The following is a 23372-nucleotide window of genomic DNA, read 5'->3' on the forward strand; positions in this document are numbered from 1 at the left end:
AGAACATGCATACTAATGTTAGGGCATAAAGGGTTAACGAACTGTAAAAAGTCCGACGTCTTGTACCTAGGTAGTGTACAAAGTTCCTAACTTACTGGTTCACCAAAATAATTGAAATCAAACAGAGTGGATCCCCCTTCCACTTGTGTCTGCACCATGGTAGGTGGAAATACCTGACAAAAGACAAATCAATAAAAAAAAAAATAATTGCTGACAATAATTTAAATCACATCATTACTACTTGGACTGACATGAATGTGCAAACTACATTGGTTGAGCTTAGCTGAACTCAATGTCCTTATTCTATATAAGATTTTTACTTTGAGATGGTGTCAGATGAAATTGGTTCACAGTTTAGTTAATAAGTTAACATTACCTTTTAAAAACAACACAGGAGAAAATCACATCTTGCAGTGAAAGTATAAAATTGCACTTAAACGTCATGTGCAACAAAAAATATGAATTACTTTTAATTACTCCTATTTAATTAAAAAATGTATATTTTTACCTCAACGTAACTGCGATTGAAGTAATGAGCTCTGAAACTAAAAGCAATGAAATTCTTTTAATAAAGTTTGACAAGTTTTGATTTTTATTTTCATTGTAACTACAAAAAATCTGTTACAGTATAACTGGTACATGTAATCACCGACTAGTACACTATAATAAATTAAGGATTATTTCAGAAATAATTGTTTGACTGGTTTGGACACTGGCCATTGAACCTCCAAGCTTTAAAACTTATCTCAAAATACCTATAAAGCCTTACATGAAAAGTTAAGGGTGATGTAACTATACTCTGGGGTGATAGAATTTCATTGCAGGCAGCAAAATTCAGGGCAAATGTGTGAGGGGGCGACATCACCTGTTACCATCCGGAATCATTCCAAAAACATCCTGTTACTGCTGGTCACACATGAACAAGGCTCATGTTTGTTAATTTGTGACCTACATGTAGTTAAGTTGTCAAATTAATAAAACAAAACAAGTGGAAGTAACATGGTACTTTAACTTGATGAATCATACTAACCATTGTGTAACTGTTGAGCGCATTCTCAGGATCTTGGAAACCTAGCATCCAAAAATATCACAATTCACGAACATGCCTCAAACTTGTCAATTAAGAAGCAATTCAAGAAAAGAAAAATTCAAGATGAAACTCACCGTTTCACCTCTGAGCATAATATGCCTATTGTCGAGCTGAGTGTCTATGGCAGATTCCTGTGGATTAATCAACACTAAGTTAATAAATGCTAAGCTTATAGTTTTACCTTTTTTCCATCAGAATTCATGTTGTAAGTATGACCACTGAAATCTTGTATCACAAAACCTTTCTTAGTTGATTGTAAATTATAATGTGAGTTCACAGCTTTTGTAAATTGCTCCAATATTTGAATCGAAATGAATAAACTTTCTTTTAAATGTGTAATCAGTTTAGAAATACATGACTTTTTTTGTAACATTTTTTGGTAAAAATATGAATAGTTGTGGCAAGGTAGTGCAAAAGAAGTCAGCTTTTAGACTTTCCTAAATCCGGCATATCAACATTACACAAATTATAAATTGCAAAGTTGATTTCTTTTTATTAACCCTTTCACTCCCAAGATATCATTTATTTTATGTAGCAATTCTCATTACTGTCTGCCAGACAATTCTTGTAATTATTATACTAGTTTCCGCAAATTTGGCATTAATTAAAAGCAACTACTTGAGATTTTTCTTTATTATAAATTATTTATAGATATGTCTTCTTGATATCATATTGACACTTTGAGGAGGAATTCTGTCTTGGTTACCATAATTTCCGGCCGTTTACCCGCGGATAATCTGTTGATTTTGCCGTAAACACGCGCCACTGTGGGTAATAGGGAGGTGTGGGTTATGTGACAATTTTGAAATCTACTGGCAGTTGAATTGAAGAGAATTCTGACCTACCTGCGTTTCCACCTCTCAGATGAATTTCATTGTATTAAGAGTACCACAAAGCGCCACTAAAACATGATGCCGACTCGAGTTTATTTCACGCACAATTACTTGCACGAAGAACAAATTACTATCTGCACGCACATAAACAAAACCTTGATGGTGACAAAAATAAACCGAGGATAACCGGCGCATCAGTAACAAATTTCCAGTTAACACTAGCTTCAGCTGAAGAGAATTTTCCCGTTTTAAGGGACATGTTAGGCCCAGTAGAACCAGAGATATCAATTTTTTTAAAGAAATCAACATGGTGCCGAACAATTGTTCGCACAAAATGTGCATAGTCACGAATTCGCATTCTGTCAAGTATGCAATGTTGTGATTTTGTACAAATTTCCTATGTTTTTAAGGTGAGGGTTATCCACCAGTGCGGGTAATCTGTTGACTTTTTTTTTTTTGCTGCATGCAATAATCGGCCGTGTGGGTAAATGGCCGGAAATTACAGTACCCATGGGAGTTAAAAAGTGAAGTGGAACATTCTCTGAACCTCTGACCTCATTTACTAGGTTATCAACTCCACCAGCGGGGGATTCCCCAACAAGTTCCCAGAAATCTACAGCCATTTCATGTCCACCTGGAGCCTGAAGGGAAAAATTAAGCAAGTCTGAGATAAATGTGAAATACTTTTAAAATGTTTCATTCCAACTCAAAGCAGGAGGATACCTCCAAGAAAAACCATAATGCAGGTTACCAAATATGCCCTCTTTAGAAAGCAAGGGAAAAGAAAGCAAATTAGGACTGTTAAAAGACAAGTGAGGAGGGAAGGTTGGGGGGGGGGGGGGGTAGGTCAAGAAATGCCACAGATATGGTTACCATGGAACAAAGGCCTAGGATGCACAGAAGTGGGGAAGGATCATGGTGACCTATTCTTAAAAGAACAGCCAATGAGATGATAAAGGAATACAAAAATGCCTTACTGTTTTTCCTTCTGGAAGTGCCTTGATTACACCATAAAGACACACAGAAGCTTCAGTGGCCAATGTTACAGCCTCATAGGTCTGACACTGAAAGGTGAGAAAGAAAATTCAGTACTCTAGCTAACATATGGTTAGGGTTTAAAGTACAGGTATTCATCCTTCACTGTAGCTAGCTTCAACATAATCATAAAATTTTACATTTAATACTTAGATTCAAGTACGTACCAGAGTTTTGCTTTGCATTGCTTACCAAAAGATCTGACAAGACACACTGAAGAAACCCATTGCCATCTCGAAGAACTATAAACATCAGGTTTTTACCTAGTGGATAGATACAAGGGTATACATCGTAAAACATTAAATTACTATTATAACATTCAGTCATACCAAGAGAGATAAAAAATTCAGCCTGTTGAATATTTTCAATTGCTTTTGTGGAGCCATAATGGTGACATAACACCTAAAGTATATAGACTAAAGAACATTCTGCTGTACTATCCACATGAACTCACCTTGTCTTCTAAGCCTGTGAACCCAACCAAACACCTTCACTCTCTTATCACGGTTAGCCACTGACTCACTAATCTGTATCTGTTTATATCATTTCAAAATAAAATACATGCATTTTCAATTAATAGTTTGAGTGTCCTTTTTAAAAAAAAAGAAATTTATAGCTTTACAATGAAAGAAATTTAAAGTAGCTTTAAAATTAATTTGACAACAACAATAGTAAAAATTATAAGTTCCTCTATTCACATTATTTTTCAGTGCTTATTAACATGTGCAAATGTGAATTTCTTAGCAGCAAAAAATAAAAAAGTTTCACCAATTAATTGCTAATGGTTTTTAATCATGTACTGTGTAATGAACACAACCATGCCTGCGTTTAAATGCTTACCCTTGTGGCTTTTGGCAAACTCTCATCCTCCTTTATTGTAATTTTCTTGGCCTCTTCCAGATTTTTTTCTCTTTGCTGGGCTTTTTCAGCCTACCATGCAACACAAGGTGACACTAGTTAGTATCTGTTGGTAGCTGACACTCTTAAGCACCAAAACTCCTAATTCAAAGGACTCTATATCTAGAGTAACGTTACTGTGAAGGAGTGCCTGCACTGGCATGATCTCCAGTATAGTGGAGCCGGTTAGAGACTGCATATTAAGTAAATGTATCTCATAAGTGTCGCACTGTGATACTACATGACTACAGGCATGTACTTAAAAGTTCAAAGTAGACTGGTAAGCATTTATCAAATAGTAAGGAAAATTAGAAACAGTCAAAGATCAAAGATCCATTATCTGTTCCCTAGATTCACTACTAACAGGAATTTTGTGTTATTGTAAGTGGTCATTTGGGAAAAGAAAGACCACCAGGACTATGCATTCCATAAATTAACCACTGATTTTTACAGAAAAGAGGAATAAGTACACCTACTATCTTTCCCTTGAAACTTCATGAACAGTTAGCCTTAAAATTCATGATTACCACTTTTGCATATCAATTGTACTGAAAGTCAGAGTAATAGAATTCATCACCTCTTTCTTCTCTCTGTCTTCTGACTTCTTTTTTTCCTGTGCATAAAGTTTGGTCACTTTCTTTAGCTGAGCCTTGGCAAGTTTTTCATACCTCTGGAATCAAAGTGAAGTAAATTTATCAACCCAAAATGCATTCATTACAACTACAATGTATGTAATCCTCATGTATCACTCATTAACAAGTAATACTCTTAACAGTGTTAGAAATGCACCATCTGGTGTTCTTCAGATCTCGGGAAGTCCACAAAAAAAAAGGAATGTTAGACAAAGAAAAAGTGGGCCTGGAGTCATTTTATCTGACTAAAATATAAAGTAGCTTTAAATCAAGGGAAATCAAGAAAGGAACAAGGATTGACAAATAAGGTGAGGGTCAGAAAAATTTCTCATTGTATCTTATGATAAGCTGGCTCTGAACTGCAGTTTTGAACTGACTGAATTAGATTGAAAAAAAAAAAACAAACAAACAAACAAACTACAATTTAACTATGTTTAAGAATGTAAATTAACAACCACTATTAGTACCTCTCCATCAGCTTTCCCATCCACCATAATTTGAGGAAGAGGTTCCTCACCATCAGTGATGCGCAAAGCCTTACACAAGAAAAAAAATGCCACATAATTCCATCAGCTTTAGGCCCCAGCCAAACGAAAAATGTTGCGCCACGCAACAAGACACAACATTGTTGGGTCGCCCAACATGTTATCATGGAAGAGGGTGGCCAAACGATATTCAACAACACGCAACATTTTCACGAATCCGCATTGTGGACACAAATTTTGAGTGTGCGATACACATGCGTTAGTGCAACATGTTGCATTGACCTGGCCAAAGGAGAAAATTTCACGCACTGTAGACATGAACAAAGGAAATGTTGGCTCTTGTTGCGAAGAAAGTTTGACCATCGTCAAACTTTATCTAACAAGTGCCAACACGTCGCAACAACTCGCAACAGGGTGGCCAAATGAGAAAATGATGGGTGACCCAACAATGTTGCGTCTTGCTGCGAGGCGCAACATTTCTCGTTTGGCTGGGGCTTTATTCATCCATTTTCAAACCAACCACTAAACTGAGTCAGAACAATTGACCAAATGTAAAAATTGTGGTAAAAATTTGTGTAAAATATACCTGCATAATAGATTTAAATGGCTTTTGCGCAGATCCATCTCCAGACTCATCACTTCCTTCTTTTTCAGAGGTGTATATCACTGGGCCATTGGCTAATAGAAAACAATTCCAAGAAAAAAATGGTGAATACATATTATAACGATTCCAGTAAGAATTCATTGTCTGATAAATTGTTACATGGAGTTTTCTGTACAACTAATCCATGTCACATATTGACCAACTAAAGGTAAATTTCTAATTAAAAATATACTGTGGTGAAACAAATGAAAGGATCATTAAACCTTTTACTCCCATGATCTAATTCAAGAATCTCCTTACTGTCTCCTTTACAATTCTCATGATGTTGGTTTGGAGAATTTGGTATCAAATCAACCAATAATCCCCTCATTGATATTCTTTCTTGATTCTCGTCACATGTCTGCTTGATATTGTATTGATATCGTAAGGAGAAATTCTGTCTTGGTCACTCTTGGGAGTTTAAGGGTAAGTTCATAGTAGTGCACTGATACAAATAAAGTCTACTCACAACTGAGTGCAAATTACTTTTTTTTAATATCTCAATGCAGTTTTTAAAAATACTGACAAAAATGCTACCTAGAAATGGCGTGATAATTATCTATGAGTTGTATCATTCTGCAATTACATTACAAGAACATGCATGCATGTAATACTTTGGTCAACACTTCACTAACCTATGCTTTTAAGGGGGCAATACATTCTAATGGCCCTTGTTAAGCTAGCTTGATATGTACAGTCTTGAGCACGGGCCTTTACGAGCCTATATGGCTTACAGCAGTGAGCTGAATGAGACAGCTTTAGGGTGCATAGCCATGTCCCCCTTCGAAGATAGGAAAGGGAAAAGCTGCGCATCTCTAGCTAACTAGCTAGGACCTGGAAAAAATTTCAAACAGAGAGACGGCTATACATCTTGTGGAATGTTGTGGAATTTTTGAAGGTGTTGACAGGATGAAAATTCGGAAGTCTTTTTGCAAACGTCATATTTTGTTTAAAGAATAATCAATAGAAGCAGATGAAAAAACTTTTCAGCAAGGGTAACCCAGAACAAGAAATAAAGAACCCCACTTAAAAAGACATACATGGAAACTAGAAAACAACTGACTAATAGACTTTTTCACAATTAACAAAATACATGTTTAAACTAGGTAACTGTGTTCTTAAGTGCTAAAATCTATAATACCAATGTTAACCATTTAACACAGTGTAGGGTGCAAGTAAGATCCCAGAATAGGGGATTAGCTTAAAAAATACAAGTGAATCAGTCTTGGAAAAAAACAAAACAGATTTACCAATTTAAAAATATGCTGCAAAACACTGATTTGCTGCAAAGTGTGAAAATTCTTTCTGTCGAGAAGTTTGATTCACCCCTTAACTAATTCTTAAGTTTACTGTCATCAAGGAATAAATATTCAATAATCTGTGGAATATATATATATGTGTACAGTAATTTGATAATAATACATTACTAAGTGTAACTGCTGGTTATATAGAGAAGTACATCCTCTGATTGGTCAAGGATTATGAAATAACTGGCTAAAATCATCTCAGTGCAGGACCATTAAGAAAAAAATACTTGATTGTTATACAAATTCTCCCTGGAAGTACCTTAGGAAAAGTATAGAGAACAGTATGGAGAATATATGCACACTGATCCTAAGAGTAAGGGGTTTACTTGATATTCTCTTAAAACAATTGTTCTGTGTCAAAGCTATCCTGTTTTTTTTTTCTCTGTTTAGTGTCGTCTGACCAAGCCAATTTTTTTGGCAAATTCAAAAAAAAAAAAAAAGGAAAGGTGTAGTTGGACCTTTTTTAACTTTCAATCTGAAAAATGATAATAGTATTACCATGGTAGAGAAAAACGGGAACAAAATCAGGAATATCTTTTTACAGTAAATTGTGCATTTTTTAATCCAAATAATTATATAAATATTCACTTTTTAAAATGATGCTGTGGTACCAGGTCTCCTATTCAGAGACTTCTTGTGATTATTTTTTTTCAATTCGAGCAACCCAATATCAGGAAATGCGTTTGTTGCTAAATGAAAAAAAGGAAAGGGGGATGGCCTGAGTTAATATTGACAAATGATCTCCAAGACTTTGTTGACAGAATGACTTGACTATATTCATTTTTCCTTCAGCAATTTTACAATAGCCCATTTCCAAATTATCCTTGGCCTCATTTCCAAAACAAGTCCTGACACTCATCGTTTCATAGATTATAAGTTTTCACTCACATGCAAATTAAACTTATTTTCACAAGAATGGTTGAGCACCAGGCCTCGTTGTGAAAATGAGGCTATTGGAAATGGGCTATTGCTAATAAAAGAACAATAATCATTATCACAGTAAGGCGTGCTCTGTTCTCCAATCAGGATATGACAAATATTACAATGATAAACATAAAATACAAAAACAGCAAGCCAAAAAATGTCCTTTCAAAAGATATTTAAAATATTTCACAAAAGTTCTCAGGTGAGGGCAAAAGTGCAAAACAACCTAACCAACTAAAGCGATAAACTTAATGCATTATCGAAACATTTGAGACGTTTACTTTCGATTTCAGCAGCGAATTTGCCAAGATTTCCGTATAACCCCATACTTCATTATGCATTTAATTCTTGGATAAAGGAAAACTGAAGCAAAACAACAGATTTCCTACGGGACTACGGCTTTGTTTTTGATTGGTATGGGGTTATACGGAAATATTTCCGTGAATTTAATTAAGAGGGTAAGGAAAAATAAGTCGTCCACTGGACGATTAATTGATAAGAATTCTTGAACTAAATTCAGGTTTGGTTTCTGATGCGTAATGCAAGAAGTGCGCAGCTGTAAAAAAATTATTTAACCACAGTTCCCGGACCTCAAACGAAAACGGCGTGGTAAAACTGTATCTATGCAAAAATTGGCTTTTGATTCACGTACAAATTATAGATATCGATTATCGAATGACTTGAAAATCAGTCAATGCCTGACCTCAGTTGTACAACGTGCTCAAAACATTCGGCTGTTGCCCAAACTCCGGAGTGGCAGTCTTTTATCACTCGTCGTAGTAAACGAATTACTCGCGAAATGTCGAAAGCTGGTTCAATATATCCGCATAGTGTTCAACAAGAGCCTATTCGATTCTTCCGGAATCACGTGGACCTTCCCTTACCTTGTACGTCCATTTTTTCCATATCTGTACTCAAGGAATCATCAGCCATCCTCGTTTTTCTTCTTTCCGCGCTGTTTATACTTAACTTATCGGTTAAATGAGGGGAAAATTACTAAATTACTCAAATTTTGACGACTTTTTTTACAACGTTTCCAACGGGTGTTGCATCAGGCCGCGTCTCGAAATAAATGTCAGCGGATTTCTAAGTAAGGCGTAAATTTAAGGGACGAGGGAGGGGAGATAGGGGATGAACTAATAAAAAAAATCGCTTCAAGTACATTTTGAAATTATTGTGAAGACAGATAGGACTTTCAGATATTTCGAAAATATTTTTTTGTAACGGGTGATAGAGGTGGGTATATTACCTCATGTTTGGTGGTTTGTTGCACTTTTTATTGGGAACATGCAAATCTCTTAGCCCTCCCCGACTAGGAAACATTGTTAGAATGGCGGGATTGCCATTATATCGTTCTGAAGGATTTTTCTGTTTTTCACTGGAATTCCATCGCTACATGTAGGAAATTTGCAGGGATGACAACGTCATAAAAGATGTATCGTGTTTTTGAAGCATTGGTTCGTAATACACGAGCCGTAGATCGAGTTCAATTTTGCTATCGACGGCCAGCGCTGGTGAGGCACCAATGTTCTTCTAAAATCCAAGATGACTCAAAAAGTGCAAGCTTAGAAGACGAACAAAAGAGGTTTAACCCTCTCGAAATTCAGATGCTGTCTACAGCACTACACATTCAAGTATTCTACGGTAAATCAGAGGCTTACGATTCCAAAACGGTCAAAATATGCCAACAACATTTAGGGGTGCATAATTTGTGGGGCAAGACTGGATCAGTTCTGCCTGATGTCGATTTCCAACTTCCACCTCTGCATGGTTCAAATATCGATGAGCACTTTAGAAAGATCGCGGAAGAGCAGAGTAGACCATACTTTGAGAAAGCTCAGTTGTTGGCGCAAACGACGCTGTCAGCCATACCAGATGAATGGAGCTTTTCTCCGGGTTGGACTAAGTATGTGTACGGTGAAGAGGGAGTGGTCACCTCCTCAGTGGATGTGCCAGGAGACGATGCTTTGATCTTTGATGTCGAAGTGTGCATGAAAGAAGGACCATTTCCTGTGATTGCAGTGGCTGTATCTCCTAAGGCATGGTAATGATAACTGATAATTTTTGTTCCTGGGTCTACACACATGCGCCTTTCTTGGCAAGAGTATCATATAACCCCATACATTAATTATGCATTCAGACTAGTAGACTTTATTTTTAAAGTTTTGTCGTGAAAGACAACGAAGTGGAATGCCTAATTAATGTATGGAGTTATATGGTACTCTTTCCCCTTTCTTTATTGACCAGTTTCTACCTACCACTGTTTTCAAAGAGAAGTGCTCATTAGCACTACACAGAACTTGTTTCAATTTATAAACTTTCTACCAACCTGGGTGTTGCTTTGCACAATAAGACACAGCTTGTGTTGTTGTCATGCCACAGGCAATTTATTAGAGTTGTGCGCTATAGAAATACTCTTTATTATCATTATTATTATTATTATTATTATTATTATTATTGTTGTTAGAATGATCAGTTAAGGAGCATTTCTCCTTGATTCAACACCCCACCCCTACCCCCCTCAATTATGTGCCCTAGCTTATCCTAAATTTGAAATAAATGCCCTGGCCAATGACCACCTTGTAGAGAGTTTATCATGCAAAAGTTTACAAAATGTACCATGTGATAATTGTATTTCCCCTTTTTTGTGGGATCTTCTTGAACAAAGGTACATTTATTTAATTATATTGTACCCTGAAATTCATTTTAGGGAATGAAGAGTTTAGTACTTAATGTTTGCTTGTTAATACACCTGTAATTGCTTCTATTTAGGTATAGCTGGGTTAGTCCAAGCCTTGTAGAAGACAAGAACTACAACATGTTTCTGAGACCATCTCCTAAACTGTATATTCCATTGGAGCTGCCCGAAGGTCAGGAGTGGAGTTCAACCAAGTGGAAAGAAAGGCTTGTCGTGGGCCATTCTGTTGGATTTGACAGATCTTTTGTTAAAGAACAATATTATATCAAGGTGTGAACGGTTGGTTATTGTTAGTTAAACTGTGTAAACTAATTAATTTATTTAGAAGATATTTGACTAACACATGTTTGATCAACTTTACTTCAAGGAAAAAAGGTAAATGGTAAAGTCAATATGAAACACAAGGAGCTGGTGGTTATGCAGGTTCTTAGAGTTTAAACAACTAGGAGTATTTCTGCTATCCTTTGAAGGGATACTAGCTGAGTGCACACTACCCCATAGCATTTTTTAAGGTATCTTGACAGTTGGGCAGAACCCAATTATAATTTGAACAGAATTCAATGATTTAAAAGTGTCCAGCTCAAGAACACAATATCACTCCTTAATGTAGTGCTTCTTCAATGGTAGTGCATACGGTTGAACCTCTCTATGATGGCCACCTTTAGGGCAGAAGAAAGTGGCCATTGTGGGGAGCTGGCCCTCATAGAGAGGTTTAAATGAATGTATGGACAGCCTACTGGGACTGAAAAAAGTGGCCATTGTGGAGAGGTGGCCATTGTAGAGAGCTGGCCGTTAGTAAGAAAGAAAGAAAAACACTTTATTCAAGTGTCAATGTATTTAGCTTTACAAGTGTAAAAACTAATTGGGGACACTACTTAGTTACTTAATGTAAAGAAGTTTAAAGATAAATATACTAGTTATTTACACATTTAGAGTAAAATTTCAATTGTAAAACTAGAGCCTTATTGTTGTAATATTGCCGTTCTGTTGTTAAGGCTGGGCTCCCTGTGCCCTGCCCGCATTTTGCATGACCAGCGGTTTCACTTTATGGCTATTTATTATCGTAACCGCCATCTTGTATTTAGTCTTTAGTTAGGTTCTAAGTGAAGTAAGGCCTATTAAAGGTTCGAGTTCAACAATTTACTTCACTTAGTTCTCATATCAGCAACATGGAAACCCTGCTAAAGCCACAACGTCTTGACTTGGATCCGAATTCGCCGTCAGCAGCGAAAGAATGGAAGCATTGGCTCCAGAAATTTACGAATTTCATTCGAGAATGTGGTGAACGAGCTCCCGACCAACATCGCACTCTTGTAAATTATGTGTCACATAATGTGTTCGAGTACATCGAAGATTGCCCAGACTACGAATCATCCATTGAAGCCCTTAATCGATTGTATGTCAAACCTCCAAATGAAATATTTGCTCGCCATCTCCTCGCAACGAGACGTCAAAACCCTGGGGAGTCACTCTCCGAGTTTCTACAGGAACTTCGGAGGTTAAGTAAGGATTGCAATGTAAAGAACGTGACCGCCGAACAATACAGAGAAGAACTGATTCGTGACTCTTTTATCAATGGGCTGCTATCTCCATTAATCCGACAATGACTTCTGGAGAATAGACAACTTGATCTGAAGTCTGCATTCGACCAAGCTAGCGCGTTGGACTTAGCCCAGAAGAATTCCGAAGCTTATGTAATACCTGGCAGTTCAGCGGCATTAATTTCGGCTCTCGAAAATAGTGCTGGAATGTCCACACCAAACGATAATCACATGACTGCTGCTGTCATGCCCTCAAGGAAATGCTATTTCTGCGGAGGCTCTCTTCATAATAGGAAAGACTGCCCTGCACGTAACTGTACCTGTAACAACTGTGGTAAAAGTGGTCATTATGCTAAAGTATGCCAGTCAAGAATGACTAAAACAACGGCTTCAATAATCTCACCATCTCTCTGCTCAATAAGCGCTGCTTGCCCACAAAGTCTCATGCAAGCATCCCTTAAGGCCACTATCTGTGATGTCACTCTGACTGCTCTCGTTGACTCTGGGAGCTCAGACAGCTACATAAATGAAAAGGTGGCTACGCAAATGGATCTTGAGTTACATCAGTCTGATCAGGACCTATCTATGGCTCTCACCTCTCTGACAACGAAAGTCCTTGGCCACTGTTATGTAAATATCAAGATAGGCCACCAATTCTACCCATCTGTGCGTCTGGGGGTACTAAAGGATCTCTGCAGTGATATCATCCTCGGCCAGGATTTCCAAAGGAAGCATAAAAGTGTTGTCATAGAGTATGGAGGTAAAAAACCTGAACTCAAAATTCCCAACTCAACACCAGTGTGTGCTTTTGCAAAAGCTTCAATTGAGGAACCATTCCTTTTTGCAAATCTCCTTCCAGGATGCAAACCAATCGCAAGTAAGTCACGTCGGTTCAGCAAGGAGGACCAAGAATTCATACATCAAGAAACTAACCGCCTACTCTCCGAAGGCATTATTGAACCTAGCACCTCTCCGTGGAGGGCTCAAGTTGTCATCTCAAAAGACCCCCTACAGCGCCATAAGAAACGCCTGTGCATTGATTATTCACAAACTGTTAACCTGTACACAGAACTTGATGCTTATCCCCTGCCCCGTATCGACGACATGGTCAACAATTTGGCTTTGTATAAGGTGTTTTCAACTTTTGATCTAAAAAGCGCTTATCACCAGGTGCCAATCAAAGATGCCGATCAGAAATATACTGGGTTTGAGGCCAATGGTAGACTCTATCAGTTCTGCCGCATTCCATTTGGGGTCACAAATGGCGTTGCAGTCTTCCAGAGAGCAATGGACAAGTTTGTAGAGGAAGAAAGCTTGAAGGATACATTCCCATACCTGGATAACATAACTGTTGCAGGGCATGACCAGCGAGAGCATGATGAGAATGTCAAGAAATTCAGAGAAGCTGTACAACGACGACAGCTCACTTTGAATGAGAGCAAGACAGTAGAGTCTAAGACGTCCATCAACCTACTCGGTTACTGCGTTGGCAATGGCCTCATCGCCCCAGACCAAGAAAGACTTCGTCCCCTTAGAGAATTTCCTCCTCCAGAAAACCTCCAATCTCTCAAAAGAGTTGTTGGGATGTTTGCATATTACGCAAAATGGGTACCAAACTTTTCTGAAAAGATACAGCCTTTGTCGCAAGCAACTACATTTCCCCTTGATGGCAATGCCCTAAGTGCATTCACAACACTGAAAAAGGAGCTGGAGAAAGCTTCCCTTCACTCAATTGATGAAAGTCTGCCCTTCATAGTGGAGACCGACGCATCAGAAACCGCTCTGTCAGCTACACTAAATCAAGGTGGCCGACCTGTTGCGTTCATGTCCTGGACACTCCAAGGAAGTGAACTACACTATCCTGCTGTGGAGAAAGAAGCCATGGCCATTATCGAGGCGGTCCGAAAATGGCGCCATTTCCTTGCAGGTAGACACTTTACACTAAAGACAGATCAACAGTCAGTAGCATTCATGTTTGACAACCGAAAACGTACCAAAGTAAAGAACAATAAGATTCAGGACTGGAGACTTGAGCTGGCCTCCTTTAGTTATACAGTGGAGTACAGACCTGGGAAGGACAATGTTGCTCCGGACTCATTTACCCGAGCATTCACAGCTTCTATGCCGACAACGAGCCTCAGCGAAATTCATGTTGTACTATGCCATCCTGGTGTCACACGGATGTTGCACTTTGTAAGGTCAAAGAACCTACCTTACTCTACTGAGGATGTCAAGAAGGTGTGCTCTAACTGTAGAGCCTGTGCTGAGCTTAAACCACAATTTTATCGACCAGAGCAAGGAGTCCTCATTAAGGCTACCCAACCAATGGAGAGACTGAGCATTGACTTCAAGGGCCCATTACCCACAACCACTAATAACCCCTACATGCTGACAGTTGTGGACGAATATTCACGCTTCCCTTTTGCTTTTTCCTGCCCAAACATGAATTCATCAACTGTCATCAAGTGCCTGGACCAGATATTTACTCTTTGTGGAACACCAGGGTTTATCCACTCAGACAGAGGTCCCTCTTTTATGTCCCAGGAACTCAAAGAATACCTATCACGGCGAGGCATTGCTACGAGCAGGACAACACCTTACCACCCAATAGGTAATGGCCAAGTAGAACGCTATAACGGCATAATATGGAAGGCCGTCCATTTGTCCCTAAAGTCAGCAAACCTGCCTGACAGCAAATGGGAGATGATACTCCCAGACGTACTTCATTCAATAAGATCCCTCCTCCCTCCTCTCCACTGCTACCAACTCAACTCCACATGAGAGGTTCTTCAACTTCCAGCGTCGTTCGTCACATGGCACCTCACTGCCTACCTGGCTACAATCAGCTGGACCAGTGCTGCTTCGTCGATATGTGAGGACAAGCAAGAATGATCCCATCGTTGACCAAGTGGAACTAAAAGAAGCAAACCCTACATATGCACGCGTAAAATACATGGATGGTCGAGAGTCAACTGTATCCATCAGAGATTTAGCACCGTGCCCACAAGCCTCGGCACAAAGCCCTCCAGTCATCGTGCCAACTGTTAATGAACCACAGTGCCCTGCTCCGATACCTTTGGACCAACAACCACCTGAAAGCAAAGATTTGCCAACTGAGTGCCAAGATGGAGCAGTTAATCATGATTCGGTCACGCCACCTGCTGTAAGACGCTCCACTCGTGTGATTAAGCCACCATCCCGGTATGGATGGTAGAACACTGCCGACTATAAGCTTAGAACATTGAACACTGCCTCCCCCTGTTAGTTAGCTACGTTTTAAGGGAGGGAGAATGTTGTAATATTGCCGTTCTGTTGTTAAGGCTGGGCTCCCTGTGCCCTGCCCGCATTTTGCATGACCAGCGGTTTCACTTTATGGCTATTTATTATCGTAACTGCCATCTTGTATTTAGTCTTTAGTTAGGTTCTAAGTGAAGTAAGGCCTATTAAAGGTTCGAGTTCAACATACTGATAATACTTTTAGATGGCTAAAACATTGTACAGAATGCTAAAACCTAATTTTATGAGCAGATTTCGCAGTCCACGCAGGTGTCTTTTAACAATTCAGTCAGGTTTCATTTCTTTATGCTTTGTTTTAATGGAGGTTTGACTATATTTAGGGATGATTCCTTAGGAGTGATATGGTATTATCCTAATTCCTTGCATGGATATCTAAGAATTGATGTATGATGTTGTTACTTATAGCCTCAACTATTATATTTCAGGGACCTAAAACATACTTCTTAGACACCCTAAGTCTACACATGTGTATCTCTGGCTTGACGAGTCTACAACGTAATCTTTGGGAATCAGCTAAGGCAGGACGCATTGGAAAAGTGCCCTGGATGCTGATTGGCTCAGGAAACAAACTGGTAGACCTTCATCACCTTTATTGTGGTGGTGATGAATTAGACAAGTCATTGGTGAAAATCTTTGTAGATGGAACGCTTGATGATGTTAGGGCAAACTTTCAGGTATGGCAAGGGTTCAGAAAAGGAAGGTCTAATATGCATGCAATACCCCACTGTTATAAATGTTTAATTTATTTATCAATGGTAACACATTGAGGTATGCATGTATAGCTGTAAATTCTGCAGTGTAGGACTTTGTTTTAAAAAATCCTGTTTTTGGTAATGGCCGAACCACAGCTGTATGAAGAAAGATTATGAGAAAGTGCAAATGTGCAGTGCATTTGAACATCCCAAAATGCAGGATGGGATGTGATTACAAATTTTATTACAAATGCAATAAAACATATAACATAAGTACCTCAAACCTGGGTTGTTTTATCTGCACAGTGGTGATTGAAGACAGAGGGCGAGGTGAATATAAGTGTTTTCTCGACATTATTCATAGAGTGGGTGAAGTAGCCATTTTTATATAGTGAAAGTTGCCACAAATTGTTGAGCACTGTAATTAAGAGTTGGCTGGCCATTTGAAATCAAAGAAATTAGGACAATTTTTTGAAAGACATTTGAAAAGTTTTGCCATACACCTCTACAGGTCATGCTAGGAGTCCTAGTTACACAGTCAAACTTGTACCTTAGATCTTTTTTTGGTTTCTTGTGTACATACACTTTGCATTTTTTTCAGTAGCCAACAACCATACACAGGTTTTCTACATTATTGTGTAGATGGCAAGCTTTCAATATATGAATATAGTTTATTGTACACCCCAAATTCTAATCCAAATCTTTGTGCCCAACATGCAGTCACTCTTCATTTCAATTTGTTGACAGGATCTAGTAACATACTGCGCACATGATACGGCAGCAACTCAAGAGGTATTTGCTGCTCTTTGGCCAAAGTTCTTGGATAGATTCCCACACCCAGTGTCTTTTGCTGGGATGTTAGAGATGGGATCAGCTTATCTTCCTGTTGATCGTTCTTGGGAAAACTACATCCGAGATGCTGATGACACTTATGAAGATCTGGAGAAGGAAATGAAGTGTTCTTTGATGAAACTAGCTGATGAAACATGTAACTACCTTCACGGCAAAAGGTTTGCAAGATTCTTGATTCTGATTTAATTATCTGAAAAGTTACCTATTACCCCTTTAACTCCCAGAAGTGATTAACAAGTAACTTCACCCTATAATATCCTTACATTATCCAGCAAAGAGGTAATGAGAATACTCTAATCTATCAGGTAGAAGTTGTAATCTTGATATAGCTCCAAATTCTTATCGAATCTACAAGGAAATGTGTAGCAGCAAGAGGGGAGAATTAACAATCAGATCTTAGGAGTTAAGGGATCTTAATTTACTTCCTTCTAGCCTGCCGGTCAGGCAGTTTTGGTGGTTTTCATCTTTCGAGTGTTTAGCTGCCATGTTGGATTCGCTGCAGACTGGGAGAATTGGGGCGAGAATGCGAGAATGCCAGAGTGGGTGGGGGGACAGGGAAGGAAAACCGGAATTTTCCTTCCCTTCTCCCTCCCCCTTCCCCAATTTTTCTCTCTCCCTCCCACTAGCTTGATAAACTTATTACTTCACCCCAACTCTCCACTTTTTTTCTAATTCAAGATGGTGGCCTGAACAACCGATGGGAATATCCACTCGCCCCGCCAAAATCCGCCTGCACTGCAGGCTAACTTTCTTTGCTCAAAACTTTTGAAAACTGACCTACAAATTAACTTTTTTTTGGAAAGGCTTAAAAAATGTTGAGACTCACTCATGCATCAAAACTTTATAGGACAGATGACTAAGAATCAGGCTTGAGGCCTGTAAGACTTGAGCTAGAAAATTTCTCCTCATTTCCACTCAATTTCTGCTTACAATATCAATACAATAGCAAGCAGACAAGCAAGGAGAATAAATAAAAATATCAGTTAGGGGATTATTAGGGAATACAATACTAAATTCTCCAAACTAACATCATAAGAACCACATGGCAGACAGTAAGGAGAATCACTTATGAGATCTTTAGATTGAAATAGTTTTCAGCAAAGCATAAATAGAGGACATAGTGAAGAACATGCACACCGAACTATAACTTATTTGTCTTTTTAAGATATGAACAGGATCCTTGGCTGTGGGAGCTGGACTGGTCTGTCCAAGACATCAGAACCAAAAACCCAAAACCTCCTAAGAAGACAAAGAAAACTGAAAGCTCTAGCAAAGGTGTCAATGAAGATTTGCCATCAATCCTGACTGGTTCAACTGGCAAAGATGTCAGTTCTGAGGTTCTTGATGATGAGATGATTGACGACAATAATATTGAGGTAGTAGAAGGTTTGAAAAACTCATCTGACATCTTGGCAAGAATCCCACCAGCAGCAGATGTCATGTGGAAAAGACGGCAGAAGTTACCAGGTTATCCTAAGTAAGTGGCCAGGGGCTTTTAACTCTAAGTCGAGGAGTATGATCTCTGACACTATACACTTCATTGCACTGCCATTTCTTTCAAAGTGTGTACTTTTTTCACTGATGAGGAGCTCATATCATCAAGGGTCTGCATCAAGTTAAACTTAGTCTATTACTCGTGGATCACATCTTGAAACTTGATCTGATGGGAGTAGTCCCTCCTTTTTGGTAAAGTTTGTCAAGAGGGTCAAAAAAGATCAGCGTGGAACTCTGGGAGTGGGGTGCTCAATAAGTTGGCCTCACTCCCACAGTTCTTTGTGGCATGCTAACATCAATTTTTTGTCCTTAATTTTTTTTACTTACCCAACAGACTTCTGAAAAGGAAGGGCTTTTTGTTTTCTCGTGATCAGCACTCTGCTGTGAACTCCATGCACTTAAGTCTTTGACAAAAGGGTTGGTCTTAATGTTTTGCCTCTTTAATTTTCCGGTTTCTGATGGTGACGACGATAATGATGATGATATTTGCAATGAAGCCATGGACAAAGTTAACTCTAATGCTAAAATTCTAAAAATGACTCACAATGATTATGATTAAAACCTTTGTTTTTTTGTTTTTAGAATATAATCTATATGCTGCCTGTAACTCGATTCTCATTCTTGATTGGCAAGAGGCCATGATGTTTTAAAAATCTGGTCAAACTTATTTCAAACGCACGTATACCTTTTTAATTATTTTGGCTTTGCCGGCTTGTGGAGAACTACAAAACTAATTTCCTGCCTACATTCAGCATAACTGTTTTTGCAAAATAAAGTAAAATGTGTCAATAGAAGGTACCCCTAAGCAACAAGTCTAGATTGCAAATTAATAATATTGTGGCACTCTATCTCCAGTTGGTACAGATCTCTTTGCATGGGACCATCAGACAAAGGTGAGTGGAAGGAAGGACCAGTGTCCATCAGCCCACAATGCCAGGTGGCACCCACCTTATTACGCATGACATGGGATGGCTTTCCTCTGCTCTACAATCGTAAACATGGCTGGGGATATCTTGTACCTGGAAGGACTGACAATCTGACGTCCAGCCCTATGACCTTGCCGAGCAACGAGGAGGACTTGGTAGATCCACAGAAACAAGAATTAGTATTCCCAACAAGGTAGGAGTGAAAAGTAGGAAAATAGTGGCATACAGAGGTGTTGTGAATGTTGGTTCAAGTATCTTAATTTACTGTTCTGTCGTTTGGCACAATTTTACAAGCACTGCATTCCTCAACAAGATGGATTATATTTTTTTCTTGAATTTATCTCTCAAATTTTTTATCAGAAATGATCTGATCCTTTTGATGTCCATTTTGTTTAAACAACTGATTGCGTTTGGTAGTAAATTCATCACAAGCTTTGAAGAACAAATAATCAAGAATAGTCAAGAACGCCAATAGGAGAATATAAGTTTTTTTAGGGTTATTTCTTTGAAATAAGATGCAAACTAGTGAAAAAGAAGCTTTTTTCGGGCATCAACATCAAACAACACATCTTAGGTCTCACTCACGGACAAAACTTTTTTATCCAGTATTCCCGGCACTATCACGAGGTAACAAAACTGTCTCACGATGGATTCCATTGTAATAAACTTCCTTAATGTACCTTTTAGGGCATTTGACAATCTCTGGAAGAAACACAGTATGAATGTAACTCCCAAAGAAACAAATGAGTCAGATTCAAAGTTTGATGATGACGAGCTGAATGTGTACAGCATTAGTGAAGATCAGCTCTGGGATAGATCAGAACTGGAAGAAATGAGAGCAACAAAAACTCTGACAACCAAGAAAATATCTCCTAATACAGAGAACCTCAATGAGACCATAGAGGGTGATTCAGAGTCAGCCCCAGCAGAAAAGGTACCCCGAGTTAAGAGCACAACATCTCCAAGAGCGGATAGCAGACCTGATTTCTATCATGGCGTAGGACCTTACAATGATGTCAATCTCCCAGGAGTATGGTTTTTCCGTATTCCACACAAGGTACCGTTCGTCACTAACTACTCTTAACTTTAACCTGCACAGCAGAACAAGCGTAATTTTTTCCCCTCACGCTTATCCCCGTTCGCCTTCATATTGGTGGGTGGGTCTTCATAGACCCACCCACCAATATGAAGCTGCATGGCCTGAGTATTTTTTAATGCCCTCTGGGTCCATGCTAGATCTTGTTACACCGTATTATTTAACAACTTTTCGTGGCTAATAATTCTCAGTTGAACAGCGTCTCGTGTACCTAACTTTAGTGAGCAATAACTGCTGGAAGTTACCCAGTTTCGTTAAGTAATAAATGAAGTCCGTAAGATAAAGTGTTATCTCTTTAACTTCCAAAATTTGATTTTTAATTCTCCCCTCTAACTGCTAAGGCATGTCCTTGTAAATTAATAAAGGGTGATAGTTTCGAAAGAAACTGTTTGGGGCTGCGTCGGTGGGGGTAACGAAATAATTTGGATATATCAACAAAGTTGAAATGGTAAATTGGCCACCGTAACGATTACAAATGCTGACGTTTCGAGCGTTAGCCCTTCGTCGGAGCAAATAGACGAAGGGCTAACGCTCGAAACGTCAGCTTTCGTAATCGTTACGGTGGTCAATTTACCATTTCAACTTTGTTGATATATCCAAATTATTTCCTTGTAAATTAGTTTCGAGAATTTGGTGGTAGATGAGGAAAATGACTTCCACATGATAAGTTGTTCTTATCATCCATATACTGAATAATGTATGGATATTATAGGGAGAAGTTACTTGTAAATCACTTCTGGGAGTTGTTTTGCTTCAGAATGGTGAGAATTATCGTTGTGGTAACCCGTTGGCTAAAGACTATATCAGCAAGATGGAGGATGGTACATTGGTGTCTTCATCAGGAGATCATAGTGCTCACAAGACGCTTATCATCAACAAGATGATTTCTTCTTGGAGGAATGCACAGAAAAGAGTCAGGTGCGAATCACTGTTTAGAGGTTGACAAAAAAATTGCGAAGTGGATAGATTTTGGAAAATAATGCGAAGTTAATTGAAAAACTTTTGGCGTAAATAAAAGCCTTTAGTGCGGGCGTTTTTTCTTTCTTTTCTTTCCTTTTACATTTTTGAAATTTTTCAGGCGATTGGAAGCGAAAGAAAAAATCACGCCTATTCTGCAGTCTTCAATTAATGATAAAAATTTTTTTTTTTTCGTTCTGTAGATCACAGCAGGCTGTCTGGTTCGACAAAACGGATTTGCCCCCAGAAATAACAGGGTACAAAGTCAATTTATTGACAGTTTTTCGTATCGTTTATGTTTCCGGTATAAAATATCGTGACTTTTTTTTTCTACGGATCGCAGATCTGAAAAGTTCAGTTCTGATGAGATGTACGGTGCTATCTTACCTCGAGTCATCACAGCTGGGACAGTAACAAGGAGAGCCGTGGAACCAACTTGGATGACGGCCACTAATCCAAGAGTAAGAACAAAGTGTTGCTGCGTTTGTACTGCAGCGCTTTTCGATTCAAACACCAAAATATCCAGCGGCGAACCGATTAAAGACAAACATCACACGATCATATGAAGCCAGTGAAGAATAAAGCAAAAAAAAAAAAAGGCAAACTGTCTAAAGCGAAGGGAAAACATGTGTGATTTAGCCGTGATTGGTTGTAGTTTTACATTTGAAATCTTGAGATGGAAGTGCGACTTTTTTAATTTTTTGAATCTCAGGACGCCTTGAAACAAAGCAAGCGCAACTGGATAAAGGGGGTAACTTTCTAAAGAAACTGTGGTGCTGTGACGGTGGGGGGTATGACAAGATACTCAGGTTTATCAACCGAGTTGATAAATGTAAATTGGCCTCCGTAGAAAGTTTGTAAAGCTAACGTTTCAGCGCTAGCCCTTCTTCAGAGCGAATCGAAGAATTTTGGAATGTGTGTGGTTTACATACAGAAATATAGAGCCACGCTACTGGTGAGAAAAAAGAATAAATTAATTGAATGAAGAACGTTAGTTAATATCGTGGGGACTAAGAGTGTCGATTTGAAAGGTTAATTTTTGTTCTAGAGTTTTGTGCTGGACTTCCGTACTCCAGACTGATTGGGGAAATGGGCCCAAACAACTTGCTAGACGCATAAATCTTGTTTGTCCCGAGCATCATTTTGTTATTTGGACATTATTTGTGGCTTTTTCTCCTTTAGGAGGATCGTGTTGGTTCTGAACTGAAGGCCATGGTACGGGCTCCTCCAGGGTACTGTTTAGTAGGGGCTGATGTAGATAGTCAGGAGCTCTGGATTGCTGCCATTTTAGGGGATGCGCATTTTGCCGGGATACATGGTAAGTTTTCAACAAGTACAAGGGCAACAAAATTACTGTTGTAGTTACACGTAAAGCAGGCAGCTGTGTACACGTGACTCGTGTTTTAGTCTAGTTGCCTAAAAGTACACACACAAACATAACAAAATACCTTTTAAAGGGAGACAGTTTTGTTTTAAAGTAGTTTTTTTTTTTTTTTGCAACGCGAGGATAGGTGTTAAGTCTGGAACCGAGGTTTCTGGGGTCTTTGGCGGCAGTAATGTTTTCAAACCTCAGGTATATAATGTTAATCACGCAGGCAGCACGGCGTTTGGTTGGATGACCCTACAGGGTAAGAAATCAGAAGGTACTGACCTCCATAGCAAGACCGCAGAGACTATTGGGATAAGTCGGGACCATGCTAAGGTAAATCATTAGTCAAGTTCAACTCTCTGGCATTTAAAATTCTCCCTACAATATAACTCCTGGATTACTTAGTAAGGTCAGGAGAATAAAGGAAATGATCAACAACTAAAGAAGCTTATGATCGTTAAGCAGATTCTCCTTGTCAGCACCTTCGGAAGTGTACAGATCATTATGGAGAATATGCATACTGGTACACCTCATAGTTGTCTCCGCCCTCTGGCTTGAGCCTCGAATTGCAATTTGAAATGTTGGTATTTGCAAAGGGAATTAA

At 38.8% G+C, this 23372-nt stretch overlaps 2 protein-coding genes and 1 long non-coding RNA gene across 9 annotated transcripts in view; 1 reads left to right on the top strand and 2 right to left on the bottom strand.

The window, feature by feature from the left end:
* LOC111341939 (asparagine--tRNA ligase, cytoplasmic) overlaps positions 1 to 8931 on the bottom strand; it is a 21526-nt gene extending 12595 nt beyond the window's left edge. The window contains exons 1-14 of one of the 2 annotated variants that reach the window (XM_088756037.1): positions 8731 to 8919; positions 6251 to 6449; positions 5559 to 5650; positions 4955 to 5023; positions 4433 to 4525; positions 3799 to 3888; positions 3413 to 3491; positions 3151 to 3221; positions 2901 to 2987; positions 2478 to 2564; positions 1165 to 1221; positions 1031 to 1071; positions 509 to 545; positions 96 to 173 (exon numbers count right to left, since the gene is read on the bottom strand). In XM_088756037.1, the coding sequence (XP_088612163.1) occupies positions 96 to 173; positions 509 to 545; positions 1031 to 1071; positions 1165 to 1221; positions 2478 to 2564; positions 2901 to 2987; positions 3151 to 3221; positions 3413 to 3491; positions 3799 to 3888; positions 4433 to 4525; positions 4955 to 5023; positions 5559 to 5650; positions 6251 to 6428 (1059 nt within the window). In that variant the 5' untranslated portion in view covers positions 6429 to 6449; positions 8731 to 8919. Of the gene's footprint in view, positions 1 to 95; positions 174 to 508; positions 546 to 1030; positions 1072 to 1164; positions 1222 to 2477; positions 2565 to 2900; positions 2988 to 3150; positions 3222 to 3412; positions 3492 to 3798; positions 3889 to 4432; positions 4526 to 4954; positions 5024 to 5558; positions 5651 to 6250; positions 6450 to 8730 lie in introns of both variants that reach the window. The other variant, XM_088756038.1, reaches the window with a different exon arrangement.
* Positions 8932 to 9030: 99 nt separating this feature from the next.
* Positions 9031 to 23372, top strand: part of LOC111341930 (DNA polymerase subunit gamma-1) — a 45294-nt gene continuing 30952 nt past the window's right edge. The window contains exons 1-12 of one of the 5 annotated variants that reach the window (XM_088756034.1): positions 9031 to 9890; positions 10619 to 10814; positions 15808 to 16056; positions 16822 to 17084; positions 18092 to 18403; positions 19276 to 19539; positions 20034 to 20403; positions 21200 to 21360; positions 21603 to 21656; positions 21743 to 21860; positions 22582 to 22717; positions 22995 to 23101. In XM_088756034.1, the coding sequence (XP_088612160.1) occupies positions 9280 to 9890; positions 10619 to 10814; positions 15808 to 16056; positions 16822 to 17084; positions 18092 to 18403; positions 19276 to 19539; positions 20034 to 20403; positions 21200 to 21360; positions 21603 to 21656; positions 21743 to 21860; positions 22582 to 22717; positions 22995 to 23101 (2841 nt within the window). In that variant the 5' untranslated portion in view covers positions 9031 to 9279. The remainder of the gene's footprint in view (positions 9891 to 10618; positions 10815 to 15807; positions 16057 to 16821; positions 17085 to 18091; positions 18404 to 19275; positions 19540 to 20033; positions 20404 to 21199; positions 21361 to 21602; positions 21657 to 21742; positions 21861 to 22581; positions 22718 to 22994; positions 23102 to 23372) is intronic. The other 4 variants (XM_088756032.1, XM_088756033.1, XM_088756031.1 and 1 more) reach the window with 4 other exon arrangements.
* Positions 10629 to 23372, bottom strand: part of LOC111341931 (uncharacterized) — a 40346-nt gene continuing 27602 nt past the window's right edge. Inside the window, exon 5 of one of the 2 annotated variants that reach the window (XR_015999691.1) lies at positions 10629 to 10767. This is a non-coding gene — a long non-coding RNA (uncharacterized LOC111341931). Of the gene's footprint in view, positions 10768 to 16878; positions 17014 to 23372 lie in introns of those variants that run through there. The other variant, XR_015999690.1, reaches the window with a different exon arrangement.

This window comes from Stylophora pistillata, chromosome 4 (genome assembly GCF_964205215.1).
Source record: "Stylophora pistillata chromosome 4, jaStyPist1.2, whole genome shotgun sequence".
NCBI classification, from domain to species: Eukaryota; Metazoa; Cnidaria; class Anthozoa; order Scleractinia; family Pocilloporidae; genus Stylophora; species Stylophora pistillata.